Genomic DNA, 21,219 nt, shown 5'->3' with positions numbered 1-21,219 from the left:
ATGCCCGCCCTGACGATTCCCATTAAATCCCTCCCCTAGTGGCAGATGTTGGTCAGTTCAGAAAGCTGCTGAAATTCTGGTGCTGCCTGCACTGACTAACGTTTGCCACTAGATGGATGCCAGGAGCTACAGTGAAGAGCCAAAGCCAAGAGGGAAGTGACCAGCAAAGCCTGGACCGAGCAACCGAGAACAAACCTTCGTAAGAAGAGGGCACAAACTGAGGTGGGGTGGAGAGGAAAGAGAGAGAGACAGAGAGGTCGGCCAAAGAGCAACCTCCAAGGGTGCTGGAGATCAAATATCAGTGGGGTGGTGTAGTCAGGTCAGAGAGTAATCTCAAGGGTGGCAGCAGCGAGTGGAGGGAAGAGGGACCTGAGGGTGAGAGCGGAACGTTGCAGGGAAGGCTTTATGTGTAGCCAAGCGCAGAAGAGGAAGTCTGTGGCAAATAACTTTAAAGTGAAATTGGTAACATCAAAAAGATATACTGACGCTAGGAACGTTAAGTGAGTACCGTATATACTCGCGTAACATGCGACTTTTGAGCACCTAATTTGAAGCCTAAATTTCGGGGGTTGTATGATACGCGAGGTACAAAAATCGCGGGTGTGAAATGCTGGCCAAGATAAGTCACATAGCATCCAGCTGGCTTTACTCGCGTCGTTCAGCCACTTGCCGTTTCCATTCATAAAAACATGAATGGAAACGCCAAGTGGCTGAACATCTTCCCATCAGAATGCTGTGGTCAAAATCTGAAGAGTAGTATTCTGATGGGAAGAGTGGATTCTGCTGTGAATCAGAATACTACTCTTCAGATTTTGACCACAGCATTCTGATGGGAAGATGTTCAGCCACTTGACGTTTCCATTCATGTTTTTATGAATGGAAACGGCAAGTGGCTGAACAACGCGAGTAAAGCCAGCTGGAAAGCTGTTCGAATCGCGAACAGCTTTCACAGCAGAATCAACTCTGCAGAAACCACACACAATGATACCATTTGGAAGTTTTAGTTTCCAAAATTAATTTCCAAAAAAATCACTCGCATGATACATGAGGTATACCATAAAATCATGTTTTGGGGACGAAAATTTAGGGGTCGCATGATACGCGAGATTGAAGGATACGCGAGTATATACGGTAAATGTTAACCGAAGACTTACTGTAGGTAAGAAGGTGGCAACATCATTAAGAGGTGTGGATGACTAATTAGTCACAATATTTGAATGATTTGTTGTACCAATCTTGAGATTGCGCTATAGTTTCAGTGCACTTCCAAAACTTTTTTATAAATTTAGAGGACCCAATTCTTTTTTTTTCCAATTAAGCGCTAATTTAGTGTGGCCAATTCACCTACCCTGCACATATTTTTTGGGTTCTGGGGGTGAGACCCATGCAGACATGGGGAGAATGTGCAAACTCCACACAGACAGTGACACAAGACCTGGATCGATCCCAGACCCAGGGCACAGTGAAGCAGCAGTGCTAACTACTGCACCACCCCGTATCTAAAACTCTTTTTACCTGCCCAGAGTTCTCCTGTTTTACTGATGGCTATTTTCTGTAACCATTAAGTCCTGTAATATGAAGAGCGGATGGGAAATTCTCTGCAGTAGCTGTCTATTGACCAATTGGAGACTTTTAAAGTACCAATATGGAAAGCGACACATCCGCATATTTCTGACATATTTGTGAAGGAGTTAGCACATGCATAGCTAACAACTATGCAGAGCAAATAGATAGAAGTTCATAGAATTTACAGTGCAGAAGGAGGCCATTCGGCCCATCGAGTCTGCACCGGCTCTTGGAAAGAGCACCCTACCCAAGCCCACACCTCCACCCTATCCCCATAACCCAGTAACCCCACCTAACACTAAGGGCAATTTGGACCCTAAGGGCAATTTATCATGGCCAATCCACCTAACCTGCACATCTTTGGACTGTGGGAGGAAACCGGAGCACCCAGAGTAAACCCACGCACACACGGGGAGAACGTGCAGACTCCACACAGACAGTGACCCAAGCTGGGATTCGAACCTGGGACCCTGGAGCTGTGAAGCATTTTTGCTATCCACAATGCTACTGTGCTGCCCCTATAGATCATGATATCAGTCACTGTGTAACGCAGAATTGTTGCCATTTTGGGGCTTTACGCTTCAGCCTACTCACTGTCTTAGCTGTGTTCAGGCAGACAGACATTTAACAGAATGAATGGCCACCCACCAGTGTGATTCAAAAGAATCGCAAACTACTTACAGGTTTAATCCCTAACACAAAATGCATATGCTGGAGATCTGAAATAAATGCAGAAAGTGTGGGAAGAACTCAGAAAGTCTGGCAGAATCATTGGCGAGAGGAACAGAGTTAATGTTTCAAGTCCAAGTTCCCAAGAAGAGTCATATTGGACTCAAAACATTAGCTGTTTCTCTCCACAGATGCTGCCTGACCTGTTGAGTATTTCCAACATTTTATCTTCACTCCCAGGCTTGTTGCTTTAAAAACATTTCTGGCTATTGCTGCAATTCAATAAAATTTGGAAGCTGTTGGGTGGCGCAGTGGTTAGAACTGCTGCCTCAAGATGCCGAGGACCTGGATTCGATCCTGGCCCTGGGTTACTATCCATGTGGAGTTTGCAGATTCTCCCCATGTCTGCGTGGGTCTCACCCCCACAACCCAAAGATGTGTTGGGTAGGTGGATTAGCCATGCTAAAAATTGCCCCTTAATTAGGATTTTAAAAATAATTTTCAAAAACTTTGGAAGCTGGGCTAGCTTCAGCAAGGATGAGGAGAACCTGAGGCTATCAATGAGTGTCATGTAGTTTATTTGGATGGTGCGAGTGTCATGGTCGAACAGCTGCCAATGTGTGCAGGCTTTAAAATATGTAACAGCATGAAGTGTGTGATGGTCAGCTAAGTAAGTGGAAAAAGGAGTGAATTGAGCAATGGTAGTGCGGTTGGTTGGAATTGTCCCTCCATCCCACTTAGAGCCCTGTTCCTAGTTGCCCTTTCACACACTGCTCACCTTTGTTCTGCCATTAACACATTCTAATCTCTTTTTGTGCCACTATCAGCTCCTTTTTTAGCCTTAATCACCGTCATTCACATTCCGTCTGTCTTTCTGTCCACAAATTCTTTGTCAATCTTAATCTTTGTCAATTTAAATGAGTATGCCACCACCATCACAGACTTCATCAGCAAATGTGTGGACGACTGCGTGCCAAAGAAAGCAGTCCGTACGTTCCCCAACCAGAAACCATGGCTCAGTCACGAGATTGACTCCCTACTGAAGGACAGATCTGAGGCGTTCAAGTCAGACGACCCTGACCTATACAAGAAATCCAGGTATGACTTCCGCAAAGGCTTCTGAGATGCCAAGAGAGAATATCAAACCAGGCTAGAGTCACAGACAGACCCTCGGCGATTGTGGCAAGGACTAAACAACATAATGGGCTACAAAACGAAGCCGAGCAGTATCTCTGGCAGTAGTGCACCCCTCCTGATGAACTCAATGCATTCGATGCTCGGTTCGAGCAGGTAGCCAACAATCCGCTGTCGAGTGCCCCAGCAGCCCATAACTCACCATCACAGCTTCCGCGGTCAGATTGGCCTTCCCGAAAGTGAACCCTCGGAAGGCGGCGGGCCCGAATGTGAGCTCTAGTCATGCACTCAGAGCCTGCGCGGACCAGCTGGCAGAGGTATTCGCGGACCTGTCCCTACTCCACTCCGAGGTCCCCACCTGCTTCATGAAGACCACCATTATACTGGTGCCAAAGAAAAACCAGGCAACGTGCCTCAATGACTACCGTTCGGTAGCCCTGACTTCAGTCATAATGAAGTGCTTCGAGAGGTTGATCTTGAAGCGCATCACCTCCATACTCCCAGAACACCTTGCTCCACTGCAATTTCGCATACCGCCGTAACTGGTCCACAGCAGACGCTATTTCCCTGGCCCTAAACTCATCCCGAGAGCATCGCGACAACAAGGACTCCTACATTAGACTCCTATTCATTGACTACAGCTGCGCCTTCAACACCATAATCCCAGCCAAGCTCATATCAAAGCTCCAAAACCTAGGACTTGGCTCCCCACTCTGCAACTGGATCCTTGACTTTCTGACCAACAGACCACAATCAGTAAGAATGAAGAACAACACCTCCTTCACAATAGTCCTCAATACCAGGGCCCCGCAAGGCTGCGTACTTAGCCCCGTATTCTACTCCCTGTACACACACGACTGCATGGCAAAATTTGGTTCCAACTCCATCTACAAGTTTGCTGACGATACGACCATAGTGGGCCAGACCTCAAATAACGACAAGTCAGAATACAGGAGGGAGATAGAGAACCTAGTGGAGTGGTGCAGCGACAACAATCCCTCCCTCAATGCCAGCAAAACTAAAAAGCTGATCATTGACTTCAGGAAACAAAGTACTGGACACACCCCTGTCAGCATCAAAGTGGCCAAGGTGGAGATGGTTAGCAGTTTCAAATTCCTAGGGGTACACATCTCCAAAAATCTGTCCTGCTCCACCCACGCGACGCTATCACCAAGAAAGCACAACAGCGCCTATACTTACTCAGGAAACTAAGGAAATTCAGGATATCCACATTAACCCTTACCAACTTTTACAGATGCACCATAGAAAGCATCCTGTCTGGCTACATCACAGCCTGGTATGGCAACTGCTCGGCCCAGAACTGCAAGAAACTTCAGAGAGTCGTGAGCACCACCTGGTCCATCACACAAACCTGCCTCCCATCCATTGGCTCTATTTACACCTCCCTCTGCCTGGGGAAAGCGGGCTGCATGATCAAAGACCCCTCCCACCCGGCTTACTCATTCTTCCAACTTCTTCCATCGGGCAGGAGATACAGAAGTCTGAGAACACGCACAAACAGACTCAAAAACAGCTTCTTCTCTGCTGTTATCAGACTCCTAAATGACCCTCTTATGGACTGACCTCATTAACACTACACCCTGTATGCTTCGTCCGATGCCGGTGCTTATGTAGTTACATTGTGTACCTTGTGTTGCCCTATTATGCATTTTCTTTTATTCCCTCTTCTTCCCATGTACTTAATGATCTGTTGAGCTGCTCGCAGAAAAATACTTTTCACTGTACCTCGGTACACATGACAATAAACAAACCCAATCCAATCCAATCTCCACCTATCACTGGCCCTCTGTCCAGCCCTACTCTTCCACGACCCCCAAAATAATATAAAACTGACCCTATCTCCAGTTCTCTCCAGCTTGGACAAAGGGTCATCGAGACTCAAAATATCAGCTCGCTGCACAGATGCTGTCAGACCTTTCTGTTTTTGTTGGTAGGATATGGCATTTGACGGTGCATGCACTGATTTCGGCAACTTATGAGATAATTAAAATTACGCTGCACTGTATTTTGGGACTCACTCCAGAAATTGACCTTGACTGTTAATATTGCTGAGTACCTCAAAGACCTCTAATTCCCCCCTTCCCACCCCGCCCCTCCACTGTCCGTGTATGGTTCATCTCTTTTTGTGCACTAAGGCGTTCAATGTATTTTACGGGCTGCATGATAGCTCATGGTCTGCACTGCTGCCTCACAGCGCCAGCGGCCAGGGTTCGATTCCAACCTTGGGAGAATGTGGAGTTTCTACATTCTTCAGTGTTTGCGTGTTTCTGAGTGCTCCGGTTTCATCCCACAGTCCAAAGTGGATTGGCCATGTTAAATTGCCCTTAGTGTCCAAAGGTTAGGTGAGTTATGGGAATAGGGCGGGGATGAGGGAGCGGGAGTGGGGGCCTAGGTAGGGTGCTCTTTCAGAGGGTTGGTGCAGACACGATGGGCCAAATTGCCTCCTCCCCCCAATCTCTTGCGATCTCACCTTCTGGATTAGTCTTTTTTGTGGCATCTTGTCCATCACCCTCTGGAAATCTAGATATGCCACATCCACAGGTTCCCCATTATCCACTTCGCTGGTTACATCCTCAAAGAACTTGAGCAAGTTTGTCAAGAATGACTTACCTTCATAAATCCATGCTGATAATGGTGGATTGAGCTTTGTCTTTCCAAATCTTCAGTCATCTCTTCCTTTAATGATTGATCCCAGCAACTTCCCCATCATAGAGGTCAAGCTAACAGGTCTATAGTTTCCTACTTTTTGCCCCTCTCCCTTTTTGAATATGGGCGTCACATTAGCGTGTTTCCAATCCACCGGGACCCTTCCAGAATCCATGTTCTTCTGAAAGATTAGAATAAACATGCATTGCTTTCCCCACCAAAACACTCCACAGAATAAGAGTCCCTGTGTCCTTTGGCCACTCAAACTTTATAGACACTTTTTCGAAGGAGATAAAACAGCTCTCAACTCTGTCCTCAGTAAATTTAGGTACTAGGCAAAGAGTCTCTTTCAAGTTTGAAATGGGATTTGGCTCATCACCTGAACAGCTAGCATCTATTTCACCTTGTAACCTCTTTAGCCAGCTCACATTGTCTGAGTTTTTTTCCCTTTCTTTGAAACTTACTTCCCTTATCTATTTTTCTCTTGCTAGCTGCTCTCCCTGGAGTTCAATTTCAAAGATCTGCATTTCCCTTTCTATTTCACGATGCTTCATCTGCAACTGAATTCTAGCCAACTCGTGCTGTAATATACCTTAGTCAGACTTTTCTCCTTCCAATCCCAGAGTCGTAGCAGTTGAGAAAGTCATAACTGCTTTTCAATAATTATAGTGAAGTTCACCATAAAATCTGGTTAACCTTAACTTTAGCAAGTCCCAACAATCTGTGGATTTGGATCCACAAATCCCCATTTGTTACAATCCCAGACCAGATCCCCAAATTTTGTTATCTGTTTAGTGACCAGTAACTTTTATTGTTAAATAGATTAAATTTGAAATCGTAGTTACTTATTAAGGTAATAAAGCCAGAAAGGTTCACTGTTTTAAATAACAGAAATTGTATTGTACTAAAGTCAGCAAAGCAAATAATCAACACCCAGAATTAACATGAGATGAATTAACAGACCATCTGTGGTCGAACACATCGCAAACTGAATGGCAGACAGCATTAAAATAGAACTCTCAAAGTTTTCAGCAACCCGTCCAAGATGTCAGCAATCACTACAAGTCACAAAATCCTTTTTTAAAAACTCTGTCTTTCTCACATAGACGTTGAGCTCCTCTTTCAAGGATATAGCTTCTGATTTCCTTCAGTAGCCATTCAAACACAGACTTCCCCAACAAGTGCTTGCCTCTCAGTTTCTCCATTTATTCTCCCCAGATTGCCCTACTGGACTGCCAAAGCTGCATCCCAGCACCTAATGACCAGCATGATTCCGGTTCTCCAGCTGTGCTGAGCAGAACGCTGCTGTTCCTGGGATTGCCTTTGCCCCCACCTTCCTGGGTTTCTCTTAGCTACAAACTCCCAAGCTGCACTGAACAAATGCTATTGCTGAGACTCCCTGAGCCCAGCTCTTAGCAGCACAGAGCTACCGAAAAAACTTTCAGCTGCATGCATTGAACTCGCCACCGTGTCTGTTCCCGATTGGCCTGTCAAGTGAGCGCAACGTTCGTGCCTTAAAACCCCGTCCTCTGGTTATTGACTTGCACCATTTCACATGTGCGCAATGTACCTCCCTGTCCCTCTCTGTGCTTGTGCAGGCTTGCCAGGAATTGTAGTTCACGGTCTACCTGAAAATCCATGAACCCAACAAGACCGATCCCCCTCACAACACGTCTAAATATACTGTTGTAATGATTTACTTGTACATATATTAGTTTAAATAAAAAACAAACCTGTGTAAGAAATCTGGAAAGAAAGATGGAGTAAAAATCGTCAGTTGGTTTGAGACCAATCTTTGTGTTGAGGGAAATGTCAGTATTTGTGCCAACCTTTGTGAGTGCTTACTGCTTGACTTCAGTATTTCCTGCTTATAAATGCTCGAAATTTGACGACAACTAAATACAGTATGTCCATCTGGCAGAACGTGATGTCCTGGGTGAAATTCCTGCTAAATGTCAGAGAAATGTTATCTTTGATGAATCAATCGCCTGTTGTGCGTTATATAAGTGATATCACTTATATAAGTGAGATGTCGAAGAGTGTGCCCTTTACCAGCGTGCTTTTAATTATAATTCATTTCTTAAAGAAAATATTATTTTAAAGTTTCTCCAAATTGACAGATATTTATTAATAAACACATTTTTGCTTCAAATTGTTTTGTGTTCTTGTCATTTTATGCAATGAGAATAGAATTTTGCCTTAATTATAATTAAAGGTTTAAGCAGAGCTTCAACATCTAGTTCATCAACATTAGACATGTCATCTTGTCCGATTATCCCTGGACGAGAAACAACCATTGAAATTTCCAAAGGACGCACAGGACTTGGGCTGAGCATTGTTGGAGGGGCAGATACGTTATTGGTGAGTATATTTGTTGGGTTGTCCCCTTCATTTTCTTACCCACAATTTTCAAAATGTTTCTTATTGTCCTTTTTGTTAAGCAGTTCCAACATACATCAACTATATTGTTTGTGAAGAATGCGATGTGCAATGCATTGCATTGTTTACTGTATTTGGGAAGAAAGCATGTTATCTATTGCGATTACTCTGAAATTTCCTTATGCCAGTACATTTTCTTCTGCAAGATTTCTATTTTGGCCAGAATTAAACCTGCAAAGTGGGGTGGTGATTAGCACTGCAACTTCACAGCGCCAGGGACATTGGTTCAATTTTGACTTTGGTTGACTGTCTGTGTGTGGTTATACTTTCTCCCGTGTCTGGGTTTCCTCCGGGTGCTCTGGTTTCCCCCTACAGTCCAAAGCTGTGCAGGTTAGTTGGATTGGCCATGATGAAAATTGCCCCTTCATGTGCAGGTTGGGTGGGGTTGCAGGGGTGGAGTGGGATGGGGCAGTCGCCTAGGTGGAGTGCTCTTTAGCTGAGTTGGTGCAGACGCAATGCGCCGAATGGCCGTCTCCTGTGCTGTAGGGTTTCTGTGGTTATTTCAGAGGCTCTCTGCCTCGTAATATTTAGATGGATTAAGTGCCTCCTGTGAATAGGTTTGCTGTCTGCTCTCCATTAAACCTGGAAGTGGGTGAGTTGGGATCAAATTTGAAATTTTAAAAGTTTTAACATCTCATTTGACCAAAACCAGGCTTAAAATAGGTCAATAGTCTGTGAATCTCGGGGTTAAATCCTGCCCCTTTTTTCTTTAGAAGTATATACCAGGGCCACATTTCCAACGCTGTGCTTTAATTGAAAATTCTTATTCAAAAAGCACTGCAGTCAGGGAACAAGCGAGATCTGTGAATCATGCAAATGGTCTGAAAACCAGAGTGACACAAGATAATAAGCATTCTAAATTATTATTTTCTCTAAGTATTCACAAGGAGAGATAAAATAAATTGCCCAGGTAAACTTGGATATAATCATGTTGGAATCTTAAACAGGTTATAGAGCTCAAAACTAATTCATCCAGCACCAGGTGGAGTTCATCCCAAAATGTTGAAGAAGACTAGAGAGGAGATCAGTCTGGCACTGATTATTATGAGGCAGTTATCAGTAGACTGGAAACAGGCTTATGTAACGCCTAAATTCAAAATAAGTTAAGTAATCCTTTGTGATTTTGGAAAGAAATAAGTTGGGAAAATGAAACATTTGGAATTAAATAAGCTTGGTGTAACTCAAGAGAGATTATTGTGGTCACTGGATGAACTCCGTAGAGAGATTTGTTATGACCACTCAATTTTCTTAGCGACACGACTTCACGGAAAAATGTCATGAGTGTCATTTTGGACGGGTTTGGCAGAGCGTTTCCCACCCGTTTTTATGGTGAGATCCACACCGGACTTGACGGTCTCCCCCCCACCCACGGGCAATGTCACCCCCACACACATACACACACACGGGCATTACTCCACACCTAACGAGGTCCAGATCACGCTGTCTCAAGAGATCTCAAAAGTCCTTCCAAGCCTAGACGCGGGTCCCTGGCCCTGTGAAGTACTGTGCTACCTCTGCGTCCACGTTTAATGAGCGAAGAGACAAAGAGAAGACTTTGACAGCTGCCGATCAAATATATCTGAATTATTCAATTTATGTTGAATGCTGTTTATTCGAATTTTATTTACAGGGTGCCATAATTATTCATGAAGTCTATGAAGAAGGAGCTGCAGCCAAAGATGGCAGACTATGGGCTGGAGATCAGATATTGGAGGTAAAGGAAGGGGTCTTGGAACCTAAGTTACTGATCTTAGAGCGTGACTGAGAAAAGTTTTCAGATTCATACAGACACATATAATATACATTTTCGTTAAATTTGTAAAATCAGTGTAAAATTCCAACAAAGCTTTATATTCGCAAGAAGCGTCAAAAGTATTGGAATGTTAGTTCCTGTTCAAAAAATTAGATTTCCTTGTAGTGAGGAATTTGTACCCAGAGTCTGTCAATAAATGCCACAAAGGATGTATCGTAGAATGATAGAGCACGTATGGAGATTATTTGGCCCATCCTGCTCATCTCACTCCCCTGTTCTTTCTCCATAGCCCTGTAATTTTCTCCCTTGCAAGTACTTGCCCAATTCCCTTTTGAAAGTTACTGTTGAATTAACCCTCAACACCCTTTCAGCCAACGCATCCAACTAACAACAAGACGCTGAATATGAAGAATAAAATATATAAATAAATTGCTTGATTTATTTAAATAAACATACATAATGCTATTAACATGGTTATGCACACCCAAGTGTGTTTTTCAATATATTAAAGGTAAAAGAAAGGCAAAAATAGACATTGGATCACTGGAAAATGTGGCTGCAGTAGTAATAATAGGAAACATAGAAATGGCAGAGGAACTGAATACTGTAGTTACTTTGCATCAGTCTTCATGGTGGAAGTTACCAGTGGGATGCCAGAGTTTCAGGAGAACCAGGGGGCAGAGGTGAGTGCAGTGACCATTACTAATGAGAAGATTCTGGGGGAACTGAAAGTGGATAAATCACCTGGACCGGATGGACTGCACCCAGGGTTCTAAAAGAGGTAGATGAGGAGATTGTGGAGGCATTGGTGGTGATCTTTCAGGAATCACTGGAGGCAGGAAGGGTCCCAGAGGACTGGAACGTGGCTAATGCAACATCACTGTTTAAGAAGGTAGGGAGGCAGAAGACGGGAAATTATAGTCTGGTTAACTGGACTTCGGTCATCAGTAAGATTTTAGAGTCCATTATTGAAGATAAGATTGCAGAGTACTTGAAAGTACTTGATAAAATAGGACTGAGTCAGCCCGGCTTCGTCAAGGGGAGGTCATGTCTGACAAATCTGTTAGAGTTCTTTGAGGAAATAACAGGGAAGTTAGACAAAGGAGAACCAGTGGACGTGATTTATTTAGATTTCCAGAAGGCCTTTGACAAGGTGCCGTATAGGAGACTGTTAAATAAGTTAAGCACCCATGGTGTTAAGGGCAAGATCCTTGCATGGATAGAGGATTGGCTGACTGACAGAAGGCAGAGAGTGGGGATGAAGGGGTCTTTTTCAGGATGGCAGCCGGTGACTAGTGGTGTGCCTCAGGGGTCGATGCTGGGACCACAACTTTTCACGATATACATTAATGATCTGTGTAGAGATCTACCATGCGGTTCAAGTGCAGTCCCGCAAATACTATAGAACTCGGTAGAAATTTGAGTTACACTTCTCGGATGCAAGTAAGAATCTTTTATTGCCTCTAATAATTACAATTGAGAGAAACTTAAATCTATTCTCAATAAAGTCTTGCCAGCAAAAGACTTAAAGAGAAGTAATTTATAAAACAATTTTAACTTTCAAAAATAATACAGAAATGGTTTCATGATTAAAGCAAAACAGCTTGCGCAAACTTCAAGAGTAGAGTGGAAAAGTGAAAATATGAAAATAAGGATAGCAAGTAGTTGGATCAAAGTATAGAGTGATCCTGGATAGAAAATGGCTGTCTGAACTCTCATGTTTAAGGAATATGTTATCAGTCTGAGGCCATCTGTCCATACCTCTATGTCGTCCTAATTGGTTTGGGTGAGTTTCAAATACATTTGATTCGATGGTTAACTGTCAATCCTCAATGTGCAACATAAGTTTTAAATGTTTCATGTTTGAATATTTATGTGTGTTATAGAATGTGATTTTGTGCTATAATCAAGTCTGGTTTTTACTGGTTTTCTGCTGACTTTCACTTTATCCATATTCTGAACAATGGTGGCTTCATATTGCTATGCTGCTTATCTTGACCTTGATCTTGATTACTGGTACAGCTCATTTCTTAATATGAAACTTACTTTGAAATCTGTTCATTAGAACAATAGCCCGTTCATATTGTCAGTAAAAATTTTGTTTTTATCTTCAATTAGTTTGTGAATGTGTCAGACTTTGTACCTCTGTTTAAGTTATGTGTTTTGTCATGACCTAACGTTATGATTACTGAAATCCTTATTTTAAAATGGGTATTAAAGACTGGGCTTTAATATATACATTAAAATGGCCTTTAACCTATCAGAAATAGCAGATTTCCTTCAATCTGGAAGAAGGAATCTAAGGCACTATTGCTAAGTTTGCAGATGATACAAAGATCTGTAGAGGGGCAGATAGTATTGAGGAAGCAGGCGGGCTGCAGAAGGACTTGGACAAGCTAGGAGAGTGGGCAATGAAGTGGCAGATCGAATACAATGTGGGAGAGTGTGAGGTTATGCACTTTGGAAGGAGAAATGGAGGCACAAACTATTTTCTAAATGGGGAATTGGTTAGGAAATCAGAAGCACAAAGGGACTTGGGAGTCCTTGTTCACGATTCTCTCAAGGTTCAGGTTCAATTGGCAGTGAGGAAGGCAAATGCAATGTTAGCATTCATGTCGAGAGGGCTAGAATACAAGACCAGGGATGTTTTCTGAGGCTATATAAGGCTCTGGTCAGAACCTATTTGGAGTATTGTGAGCAGTTTTGGGCGCCGTATCTAAGGATGTGCTGGCCTTGGAAAGAGTCCATAAGATGTTCACAAGAATGATCCCTGGAATGAAGGGCTTGTCGTATGAGGAACGGTTGAGGACTCTGGGTCTGTATTCATTGGAGTTTGGAAGGATGAGGGGAGGATCTTATTGTAACTTACAGGATACTGCGAGGCCAGGATAGAGTGGACTTGAAGAGGATGTTTCCACTTGTAGGAAAAACTAAAAACAGAGGACACAATCTCAGACCAAAGGGACTATCCTTTAAAACAGAGATGAGGAGGAATTTCTTCAGCCAGAGGGTGGTGAATCTGTGGAACTCTTTGCCACAAAAGGCTGTGGAGGCAAAATCACTGAGTGTCTTTAAGACAGAGATACGTAGGTTCTTGATCAATAAGGGGATCAGGGGTTATGGGGAGAAGGCAGGAGGATGGGGATGAGAAAAATATCAGCCATGATTGAATGGCGGAGCAGACTCAATGGGCCAAGTGGCCTAATTCTGCTCCTATGTCTTATAATCTAAATGAGTCCCCTGTATGTAAATGATAGATGTTTCTCCTCGTTTCCTATTATTCCGACATGGTGCCACCCCTATGGCTTCAGCAGAGGTAGAGCCAGGTTTCTCATAGCCCACCTGTGACAGATAAGTTCACCTGTGCGGGATGGGATCAGTACTCAATCAGTCATATTCATAACCTCACACCAAAGACAGCTAATCCTCTAATAACCGCTTTGAGCTGTCAGACTATGAATTTGGAACTTGCTTCTGCGATAATGATAGATTGTGTTAAGCAGCCAAGTGTTAATAATGACTAAAAGCAAAATACTGGAAATCTGAAACAAAATCAGAAAATGCTGGAAAAACGCAGCAGATATGGCAGCAACTGTGGAGATAGAAATAGAGTTAACATTTCAAACTAAAATAATGGTACAATGCTATCCCTTAGGATAATGTCAACAGACACCAATTGTAACTGCTGGAACAGTTTTTTTCTACTCTCACCGACATAGGCAGCATATGTACTTTTCTAAAGGGTAACGGATTTAAATTGCATCCTGGCATAAGCTTTTTTTCTTCTCACTGACATTGGCAGGTATTTTTTAAGGGCTGGAGATTTAAATAACTTTGCAGTTCGACAGTTCTACAGACTTTGGCTGGATTCTTCTGCCCAGCCCGCCACAAGATAATCGCAGGCGGGATGCGGATCATGTACAGGTCTGTTGGCCTCGGGCAGGAATTTCCAGCCGCCAGGTGGCCCCATCCAGAGAATCCCGCCCCTTATCGCCTTTCAAGAGCATTTGTGACTACTCATTACTCCCACACAGCAGATTAAGACATTTGCTGCAACAACAACTCAGCACTGTTTGAACTCAGCACCAACTTCACCTCAGCACAATCGCTGTCCGGTTTATAGATTGTTCCACATCAGACATTCCAAGTCATAGAATTTATTGACCATACAATTTGAAATGTCATTATGTTTCCATAGGTTAATGGAATCGAATTGAGAGTTGCCACTCATGATGAGGCAATAAATGTTCTGAGACAAACCCCACAAAAAGTACAGCTGACAGTCTACAGGGATGAAGGCCATTATAAAGAGGAAGACATGTATGACTTGCTAATTGTTGAACTGCAAAAGAAACCAGGGAAAGGGCTTGGACTGAGTATTGTTGGAAAAAGGTAACAATAAAATTCCATTCACTAGATACAAATTTAATTGCACAAAATGGTAATTTGTTCAATTTCTTAGAATTATGATTTCTATTAAGACCGATAATGTTTAAGAGAAATCAAACTCCCAGTTGTTAACTAAAGAACTACTGCACAAGATTTCACATTTTAAACAAAGACGTTTTACTGAACAAGAGTAATCACAAAGCAATTGCTGCTAACAACATTGTAGTTTTTAAATATTTATACTATAGGTTTTAAAATTTCAACTAAACATGATCACTGACACTTTAACCCTTTTCTACTCTTTTATTCCACCTGAAGGATTCTCATGGTTTCTATATATGTTAGATGATCTTGAAGGTTCATTTATTTCTCCTAGACCAAAGCAAGGTTTTCCAATGCTCTCTGGAATATACTTGGCTTACTCCTCAGTTTTCCAGTTATTCTCCAAGGCATGAGATCTCTTGGGATCCTTTCACTAGCATTCACCTAAGCAACCCTTAGGCTCTCCTTATAGACCACACAATTGTGGATTCCCTCAGCTCGAGCATGGGTCTCATTCATATTGTTGACAGGGTGTGGTGGCTCGAGATATACACTGGAGGCTTCCTGTAGTAAACAAAGAGGTTTATTATTGAAAGGCAAAGGCAGTTGGATAACAGGCACAGAACACTATACAACAGGTCTTTACACTCCAGCTTGCCCAGGGTCCTGCTGCCAGGGCCCCCCAGAAACTCCCCATTAGTCAGGGTTCCCGCGTTCCCATGCGATTGGCCGAGAGCCAGTCAGGGGCTGCATTACCACATCTTTCTCTCTTGAATCCCTGAATACATTATCCCAAAAACTATGTACAAAAGTTCCAATTGTTCACAGGGACAACCAAGGAAAGGGAGTTTATCAAAAAGTCAATCAGTCCAGGGACCTCCTGGTCTTCCGGGACCTCTGTAGCTCAGTCCACGGGCTTTGCACTCTTTTGGGCAATCGAGTGGTCCACAGTTGCCACCTTCGGAGGGACCACTTCAACGACGGCGAACTAGCTTCACTGGCCTCGAAGGACACAGCAGATTGAACAGAAATGAGAGTCCCTGTCTTCCCTTGCATGGACCGAGTTACAAGAATATCCACAGTGGTCACCAGATTTGTTGCATCTACATTGGGGGTCGCCACCCCTCAACCCCTTGGGTGGTCGACGTGCTTTTTGACGGTATTCCCATTAACATCAATCAAATAAGACACCTGTGCCGACTAGGCCACAAGCCGTCCTTCGACCCAAGGTGAATCTGCAGCAAAATTGCAGACTGAGACCAGGGTTCCCACCCTGAATGACCTGTCACCTCTCAGCTCTGATGGTTGGCTCTTCTGGGAGGCCTGACGTGCGTCCACTCTCCCACTACATTTGGAAATACAAGATACAATTGGGTTCTCATGGGCAGCTCAGCTGAGTCCCTTGGTTGAATGAGGGTTTGAGTTATACAAGAATAAAACGTCTGCCAACTTTCAACAAAGTGGTTTCTCGGATTGCTTTTTCATGGCATGCTTGAAAGTTTGGTTGTTTAATGCTGGGTGGTAGGGGGCTGTCCTCATGTGTCACATTATTTCCTCTCACCAAACACTGGAAACCATCACCAGTGAAGAGGATGCCATTTGCCAAAACAATTGACTCGGGAAGCCCATGGAATGGCAAACACTCGACGCAAGGCATCTACCGTGGCCGAGATAGTGGCCCCCATCCCTTGAACTGATCACGACTTCAAGTGGGCATCTACCAGCACCAAAAATATCTTGCCCATAAACAGCCCCACAATATCAACCTGGACCCTGGTGATCTGACCATGGAGTGGCAGAAGGTTGCAAAGATTGCATTTGTAAGGGTGGAACTGTTGTACTAATTTTTCAATGGCTTTGTCAATGCCTCGTCACCAGACATAACTGTGCGGCAACATCTTCATTACACTGGGTGAGCTCGATATAATTCTTGAAGGAGGAGCCCCCCTGGCTTGAGGCAGGATGACCAGCCGTGATCCTCACAGAATCACGCTGTTTTGGCATGCTAACTTGTCTTGATGAGTTAAGTAGAGCCTCAACTGTTCAGAATTCTCTAACGGCAGTCAGACTGTATCACTCATTTAACCTTTGAAAGATTAGGATCTCTTTGAGTCCAGCTGTCCATCTGCTCTGTGAACACAAGCAGTGTGTCAAGGAAGTTTCAGAATAGAATGATCTTCTGGGGCACCGGTGATGTCAAAATGTTCTTGGGTAGGGACAAGCAACCTAATCCACTTTAGCAATTTTGGTCCCAGGGCAGTGCTAAAAAGCACAGTTGTAAGCCGCCAACAACGGGTCCCAACTCTGCACCCTTGCGGAGGCTACAGCAGTATAGGCTTGTCTTGCCTTCACAATCCCAAAAAATGGCTTGTGATCAGTCACATGTCAGACCATCGACCGTACATTTACTGGTGGAATTTCTTCATACCGAATAAAACCGCTCAGCCCTCCTTCGCAACCTGGGCATAGTTTTGTTCTGCTTAAGAATGGATCTTTGAGGCAAAGGCGATGGGGCATTCTGAACCATCTACCGTTCCGTGGGATAAAACAGCCCCTGTACCATACCGGATGCGTCACATGTCAGCACAATTGATTTTTCAAGAGGACTGGAGACAAACTGTCTCCTCCACAGAAATCCAGAGTGGCTACTACAATCCTCAATGTGAATCCTTCTCACCACCATCCCAGCAACACAATAAGACTTACCCGTTGAACCGAAATTACCCAGGCTTGTTTGATGAACTCCTCAGTCCAGGTGTTTCCATTTATGTTACATTTATAAATGTCAGTCCCCAGTAGAAAAGTTATACTTCTAACATCAAGTATAATGTTATACTTGATATTTGTACCACTACAAATGCTGTTATAATAATCTTTATTGTCACAAGTAGGCTTACGTTAACACTGCAGTGAAGTTACTGTGAAAAGCCCCTGGCGCCACATTCTGGCGTCTGTTCGGGTACACAGAGGGAGAATTCAGAATGTCCAAATTACCTAATGTTTGTTATCTATACCTGTTATTACCTACCTATACAATTTACATTTTAGATGTTCGTACTTGGTGTGAAGATTAATACGAACAACTTGCATTTAAATAGCATCTTCAATGTATATAAAAAACCCTGAGCTTCTACATAAAGGAATGACTAATAAAAGGGAATGCTGAACCAAAGATGGAAATATTAGAAGCTGTGACCAAAAACTTGATCAAATAAATGAGCTTAAAGGAAGTGCTCAGAGGATGAGATAGAGAGCGTGAAGTGAAGCCAAAGAGAGACGGAATTTACAAAGCAAGGGATCCAGGCAAAAGGTGAAGGGGGCAAGATGCAGAAGAAGCCAGAATCAGTCAAAGAGCTCAGGGGGAATTGTGGGACTGAAGAAAGAATCAGTGATAGGGAAGTGCAAGTCCATGAAAGATTTAAAACATGATATGTTCTATGAGGTTGAGATTTTATATTGAAATTTTAGGGGGAATGGAATCTGAAGCCAACGTAGTTTAGCGAGAATAGGGTGAGACTTGGTACGAATTAGAATGTGGGAAACAGAATTTTGCAACAGCTCGGTTTTATGGAGGCTAGCCAGCAGAACTTTAGGATAGTCAAGTCTGGAGGTAGCAAAGCATGACTGTCAGTTTCAGCAACAGATGCGCTGGGATAAGAGTGAAGGTAGATGATGTTATGGTGATGGAAGAGAATTTTCTGATGGAGAGGATGTGCATTCGAGGGCGAGACCAGTAAAAGTTTTTGAATGTAATACCCATATAAGATTTATTGCAGAAGTAAAAATGTGACAAAACCAAGGGTAGATTTTCAGGTCTTGCCCTCGACAGGAATCAGAGGTGGGACAGAAAATTTGGGTCTGTTGACCACAGGCGGGATTTCCGGCCTCAGGGCGGGCACGACTGGAAGATCCTGCCCCAACTGTTGAAAATACAAATGATACGGTTGTAAAAGGATACATTTGCCTCAGACAAGAGTACGGTATTTGCAAACAGGAGAAATGAGGCAAAACATGCTTCACAGCTCCAGGGTCCCAGGTTCGATTCCCGCCTTGAGTCACTGTCTGTGCGGAGTCTGCCGTTCTCCCCGTGTGTACGTAGGTTTCCTCCGGGTGACACCAGATATTAGGATGTCTATATTGGCCTTGAAAGTAATGTAGCATAGGGCTATCAGACTGACAACTGTCCTCCAAGAATTAAATTACGAGGAGATTTTGCACAAACTAGGATTGTATCCCCTGAAATTTGGAAGCTATAGGGTGATTTGATTGTTTTCAGGATGTTAAAGATAGCAGATAGAGTAATAGAAAGTTAGAAACTATTTCTGTTGATTGGGGATTCTAGGGATTGGGGGTGCGGTGGTAATAGCGTCCTTTAAAATATAGTGCCAGATCTGGGGCAGCACAGTGGTGCAGGGGTTAGCAATGTTGCCTCACGGCACTGAGAGCCCGGGTTCGATCCCAGCCCCAGGTCACTGTCCATGTGGAGTTTGGGCTTTCTCCCCGTGTCTGTATGGATCTCACCCCCACAACCCAAAAAGATATGCAGTGTAGGTGGATTGGTCATGCTAAATTGCCCCTTAATTGGGGAAAAAGAAAATTGGGTACTCTAAATTTATTTCTAAAAATATAGGGCCAGATCTTTCAGAATAAGTTAGAAACATTTCTACATGCAAAGGGGGGTGGTAGTTTGGAACTCTCAACAAATGACAGCTGATCCTGGATCAATTGTAAATTTTAATCTGAAATTTATAGATTTTTGCTACCTGTGGGTATTAAGGATATAGTGGAAGTTTTAATGGTTTGTGGTATGAAACTGTTTTCATTCAAGTATCTAGCTTCCAAATTTGTGACAATGGGGTCCTCTGTTGTGCATGATCTGACCAGGTACAAATGACCAGTATTTACAAATCAAATAGAATTTATGAAGAATAATGTTTGAAGTAAAAAAAACTCACCACTATTCTTAGAATTCCCCCTATACCAAAAAGGGTCAATAAGACATTCTAAATGGTGAACAGCGATTCTCACTCCCCAATTCCTGTGCAGGCTTTTCGGGTCAGTCTATATTTTCAAGTTATCCCCCGTATAACCCATATCTTGATAGAAGATTTCATCTACTTACCACTTAGTAGCATCGATCCTGGGTCCCCATTGCAAAGTAAATAAAGTAAACTTTGTAATAACCACTGTTTCAGGTTAAAACTTTGTTATTTTTCTTTTAAAATATAAAATCACTGTTTTTACAGAAAGGTAAAAATATATTTTCTTTGGATACACCTGGTCAGTTGTTTGACCTTCAGGTCTGCCTTAACAATCTTTCTTCTTTAACTTTTGGTCTTCCTCAGATGGATTTGCTGTTCTGCTCGGTTTCTGTGTTCTATCCTTCCCATGACCGAGGGCATCTATGAGAGCTGACTCTGCTGGCTGTTACCGATTTAGGGTTTATATTTCCCTTCTAGCAGTTATTACGTTTATATGACATTATCGTAAAGTAACTTTGTTTTTCCCTTGATTGTTCAATGTACCTTTAATCTTAATTATTTCTAACACACCTATGTATTCATGTTGAGCATGACTTTAGTTCATCGAACTCTGATTACATTTTTCCCTTGTAATGTTCAAAAGTGCTTTGATCCTAAAGGGGTGTTACATCTGGTTCCTGTCACTTCTAAAGTTGCTTTATTACCAAATAGTATCCTCAGCTTGTCAGAACTTTGACCCCAATTTGGGGTTAACTCGTGCTCTCGTGGACACGTCGTCTTCGGCTTCCCATATTCAACTGGTGTCAGCAGGATTTTACACCTCAACATTTGTCACCAAATTCAACTGAAGATCCTGGCAATTCTTTAATAACTGCTTACTAAAATAATTAACTTCAAAGAAGGTGCAAAATATTATTTCTCTCCATGTAACTAAAAGTTCAATCTGCTTTAACTTGAAAGACAAGCATCAGTTTTGCAGCTTGAGCTATTGCAAGCTGTTTTCTTAACGCCTGTTTGATAAAGGCTATGTGCATTTCAAACTTCTTTTGCTGAATACTGTTAACCCTATGTGGGATTTTTTGCAAGTTCTTATCCCTCAAGACCCAGGCTTCCTTGAGAGCTGACTGCACAAATGATGTATTTTTCTTCTGTCTCCGAAATATGTTACTATGTTTCTGTGGTATCATTATTCTATGACAATGGTGGCACTATAACAAGGAAGGCTCTGAGGTTTATCCCAAATTCTGTTCTTCGTCCGTTAATAGGAAATAGTCTGAATGAATCCTTTCATTGGATAATGGTCACCTGTGTCACCCACCTCTGTACCTAGAGTCATGTCTTGAAAAATGAAAATCGCTTATTGTCACAAGTAGGCTTCAATGAAGTTACTGTGAAAAGCCCCTAGCCGCCCCATTTGTCTTCTGAGACAAATGTCCATCTCTTATTTCTTTTTCGGTCCCAGAAATTATAATCCATTGCGAACAAATGATACATCCTCTTATCAGTAATGCAAACTGTTGTAGACAGTTCATGTAGACATGTTAACCTCTTCTCATGGATAGTAAACATTAAGAACAG

The 21,219-nt window shown here is 42.9% G+C and overlaps 1 protein-coding gene across 12 annotated transcripts in view; it reads left to right on the top strand.

Annotated features, from left to right (window-relative positions):
* LOC119970168 (multiple PDZ domain protein) overlaps positions 1-21,219 on the top strand; it is a 416,554-nt gene that overhangs the window by 354,054 nt on the left and 41,281 nt on the right. For all 12 annotated transcript variants that reach the window (XM_038804325.1, XM_038804326.1, XM_038804336.1 and 9 more), the window contains 3 exons: positions 8,252-8,397; positions 10,106-10,189; positions 14,427-14,620. In XM_038804325.1, coding sequence (XP_038660253.1) covers positions 8,252-8,397; positions 10,106-10,189; positions 14,427-14,620 — 424 coding nt within the window. The remainder of the gene's footprint in view (positions 1-8,251; positions 8,398-10,105; positions 10,190-14,426; positions 14,621-21,219) is intronic.

This window comes from Scyliorhinus canicula, chromosome 8, assembly GCF_902713615.1.
Source record: "Scyliorhinus canicula chromosome 8, sScyCan1.1, whole genome shotgun sequence".
NCBI classification, from domain to species: domain Eukaryota; kingdom Metazoa; phylum Chordata; class Chondrichthyes; order Carcharhiniformes; family Scyliorhinidae; genus Scyliorhinus; species Scyliorhinus canicula.
Note: the sequence above shows the minus strand (reverse complement) of the source record. Positions and strands in the feature narration are given on the sequence as shown.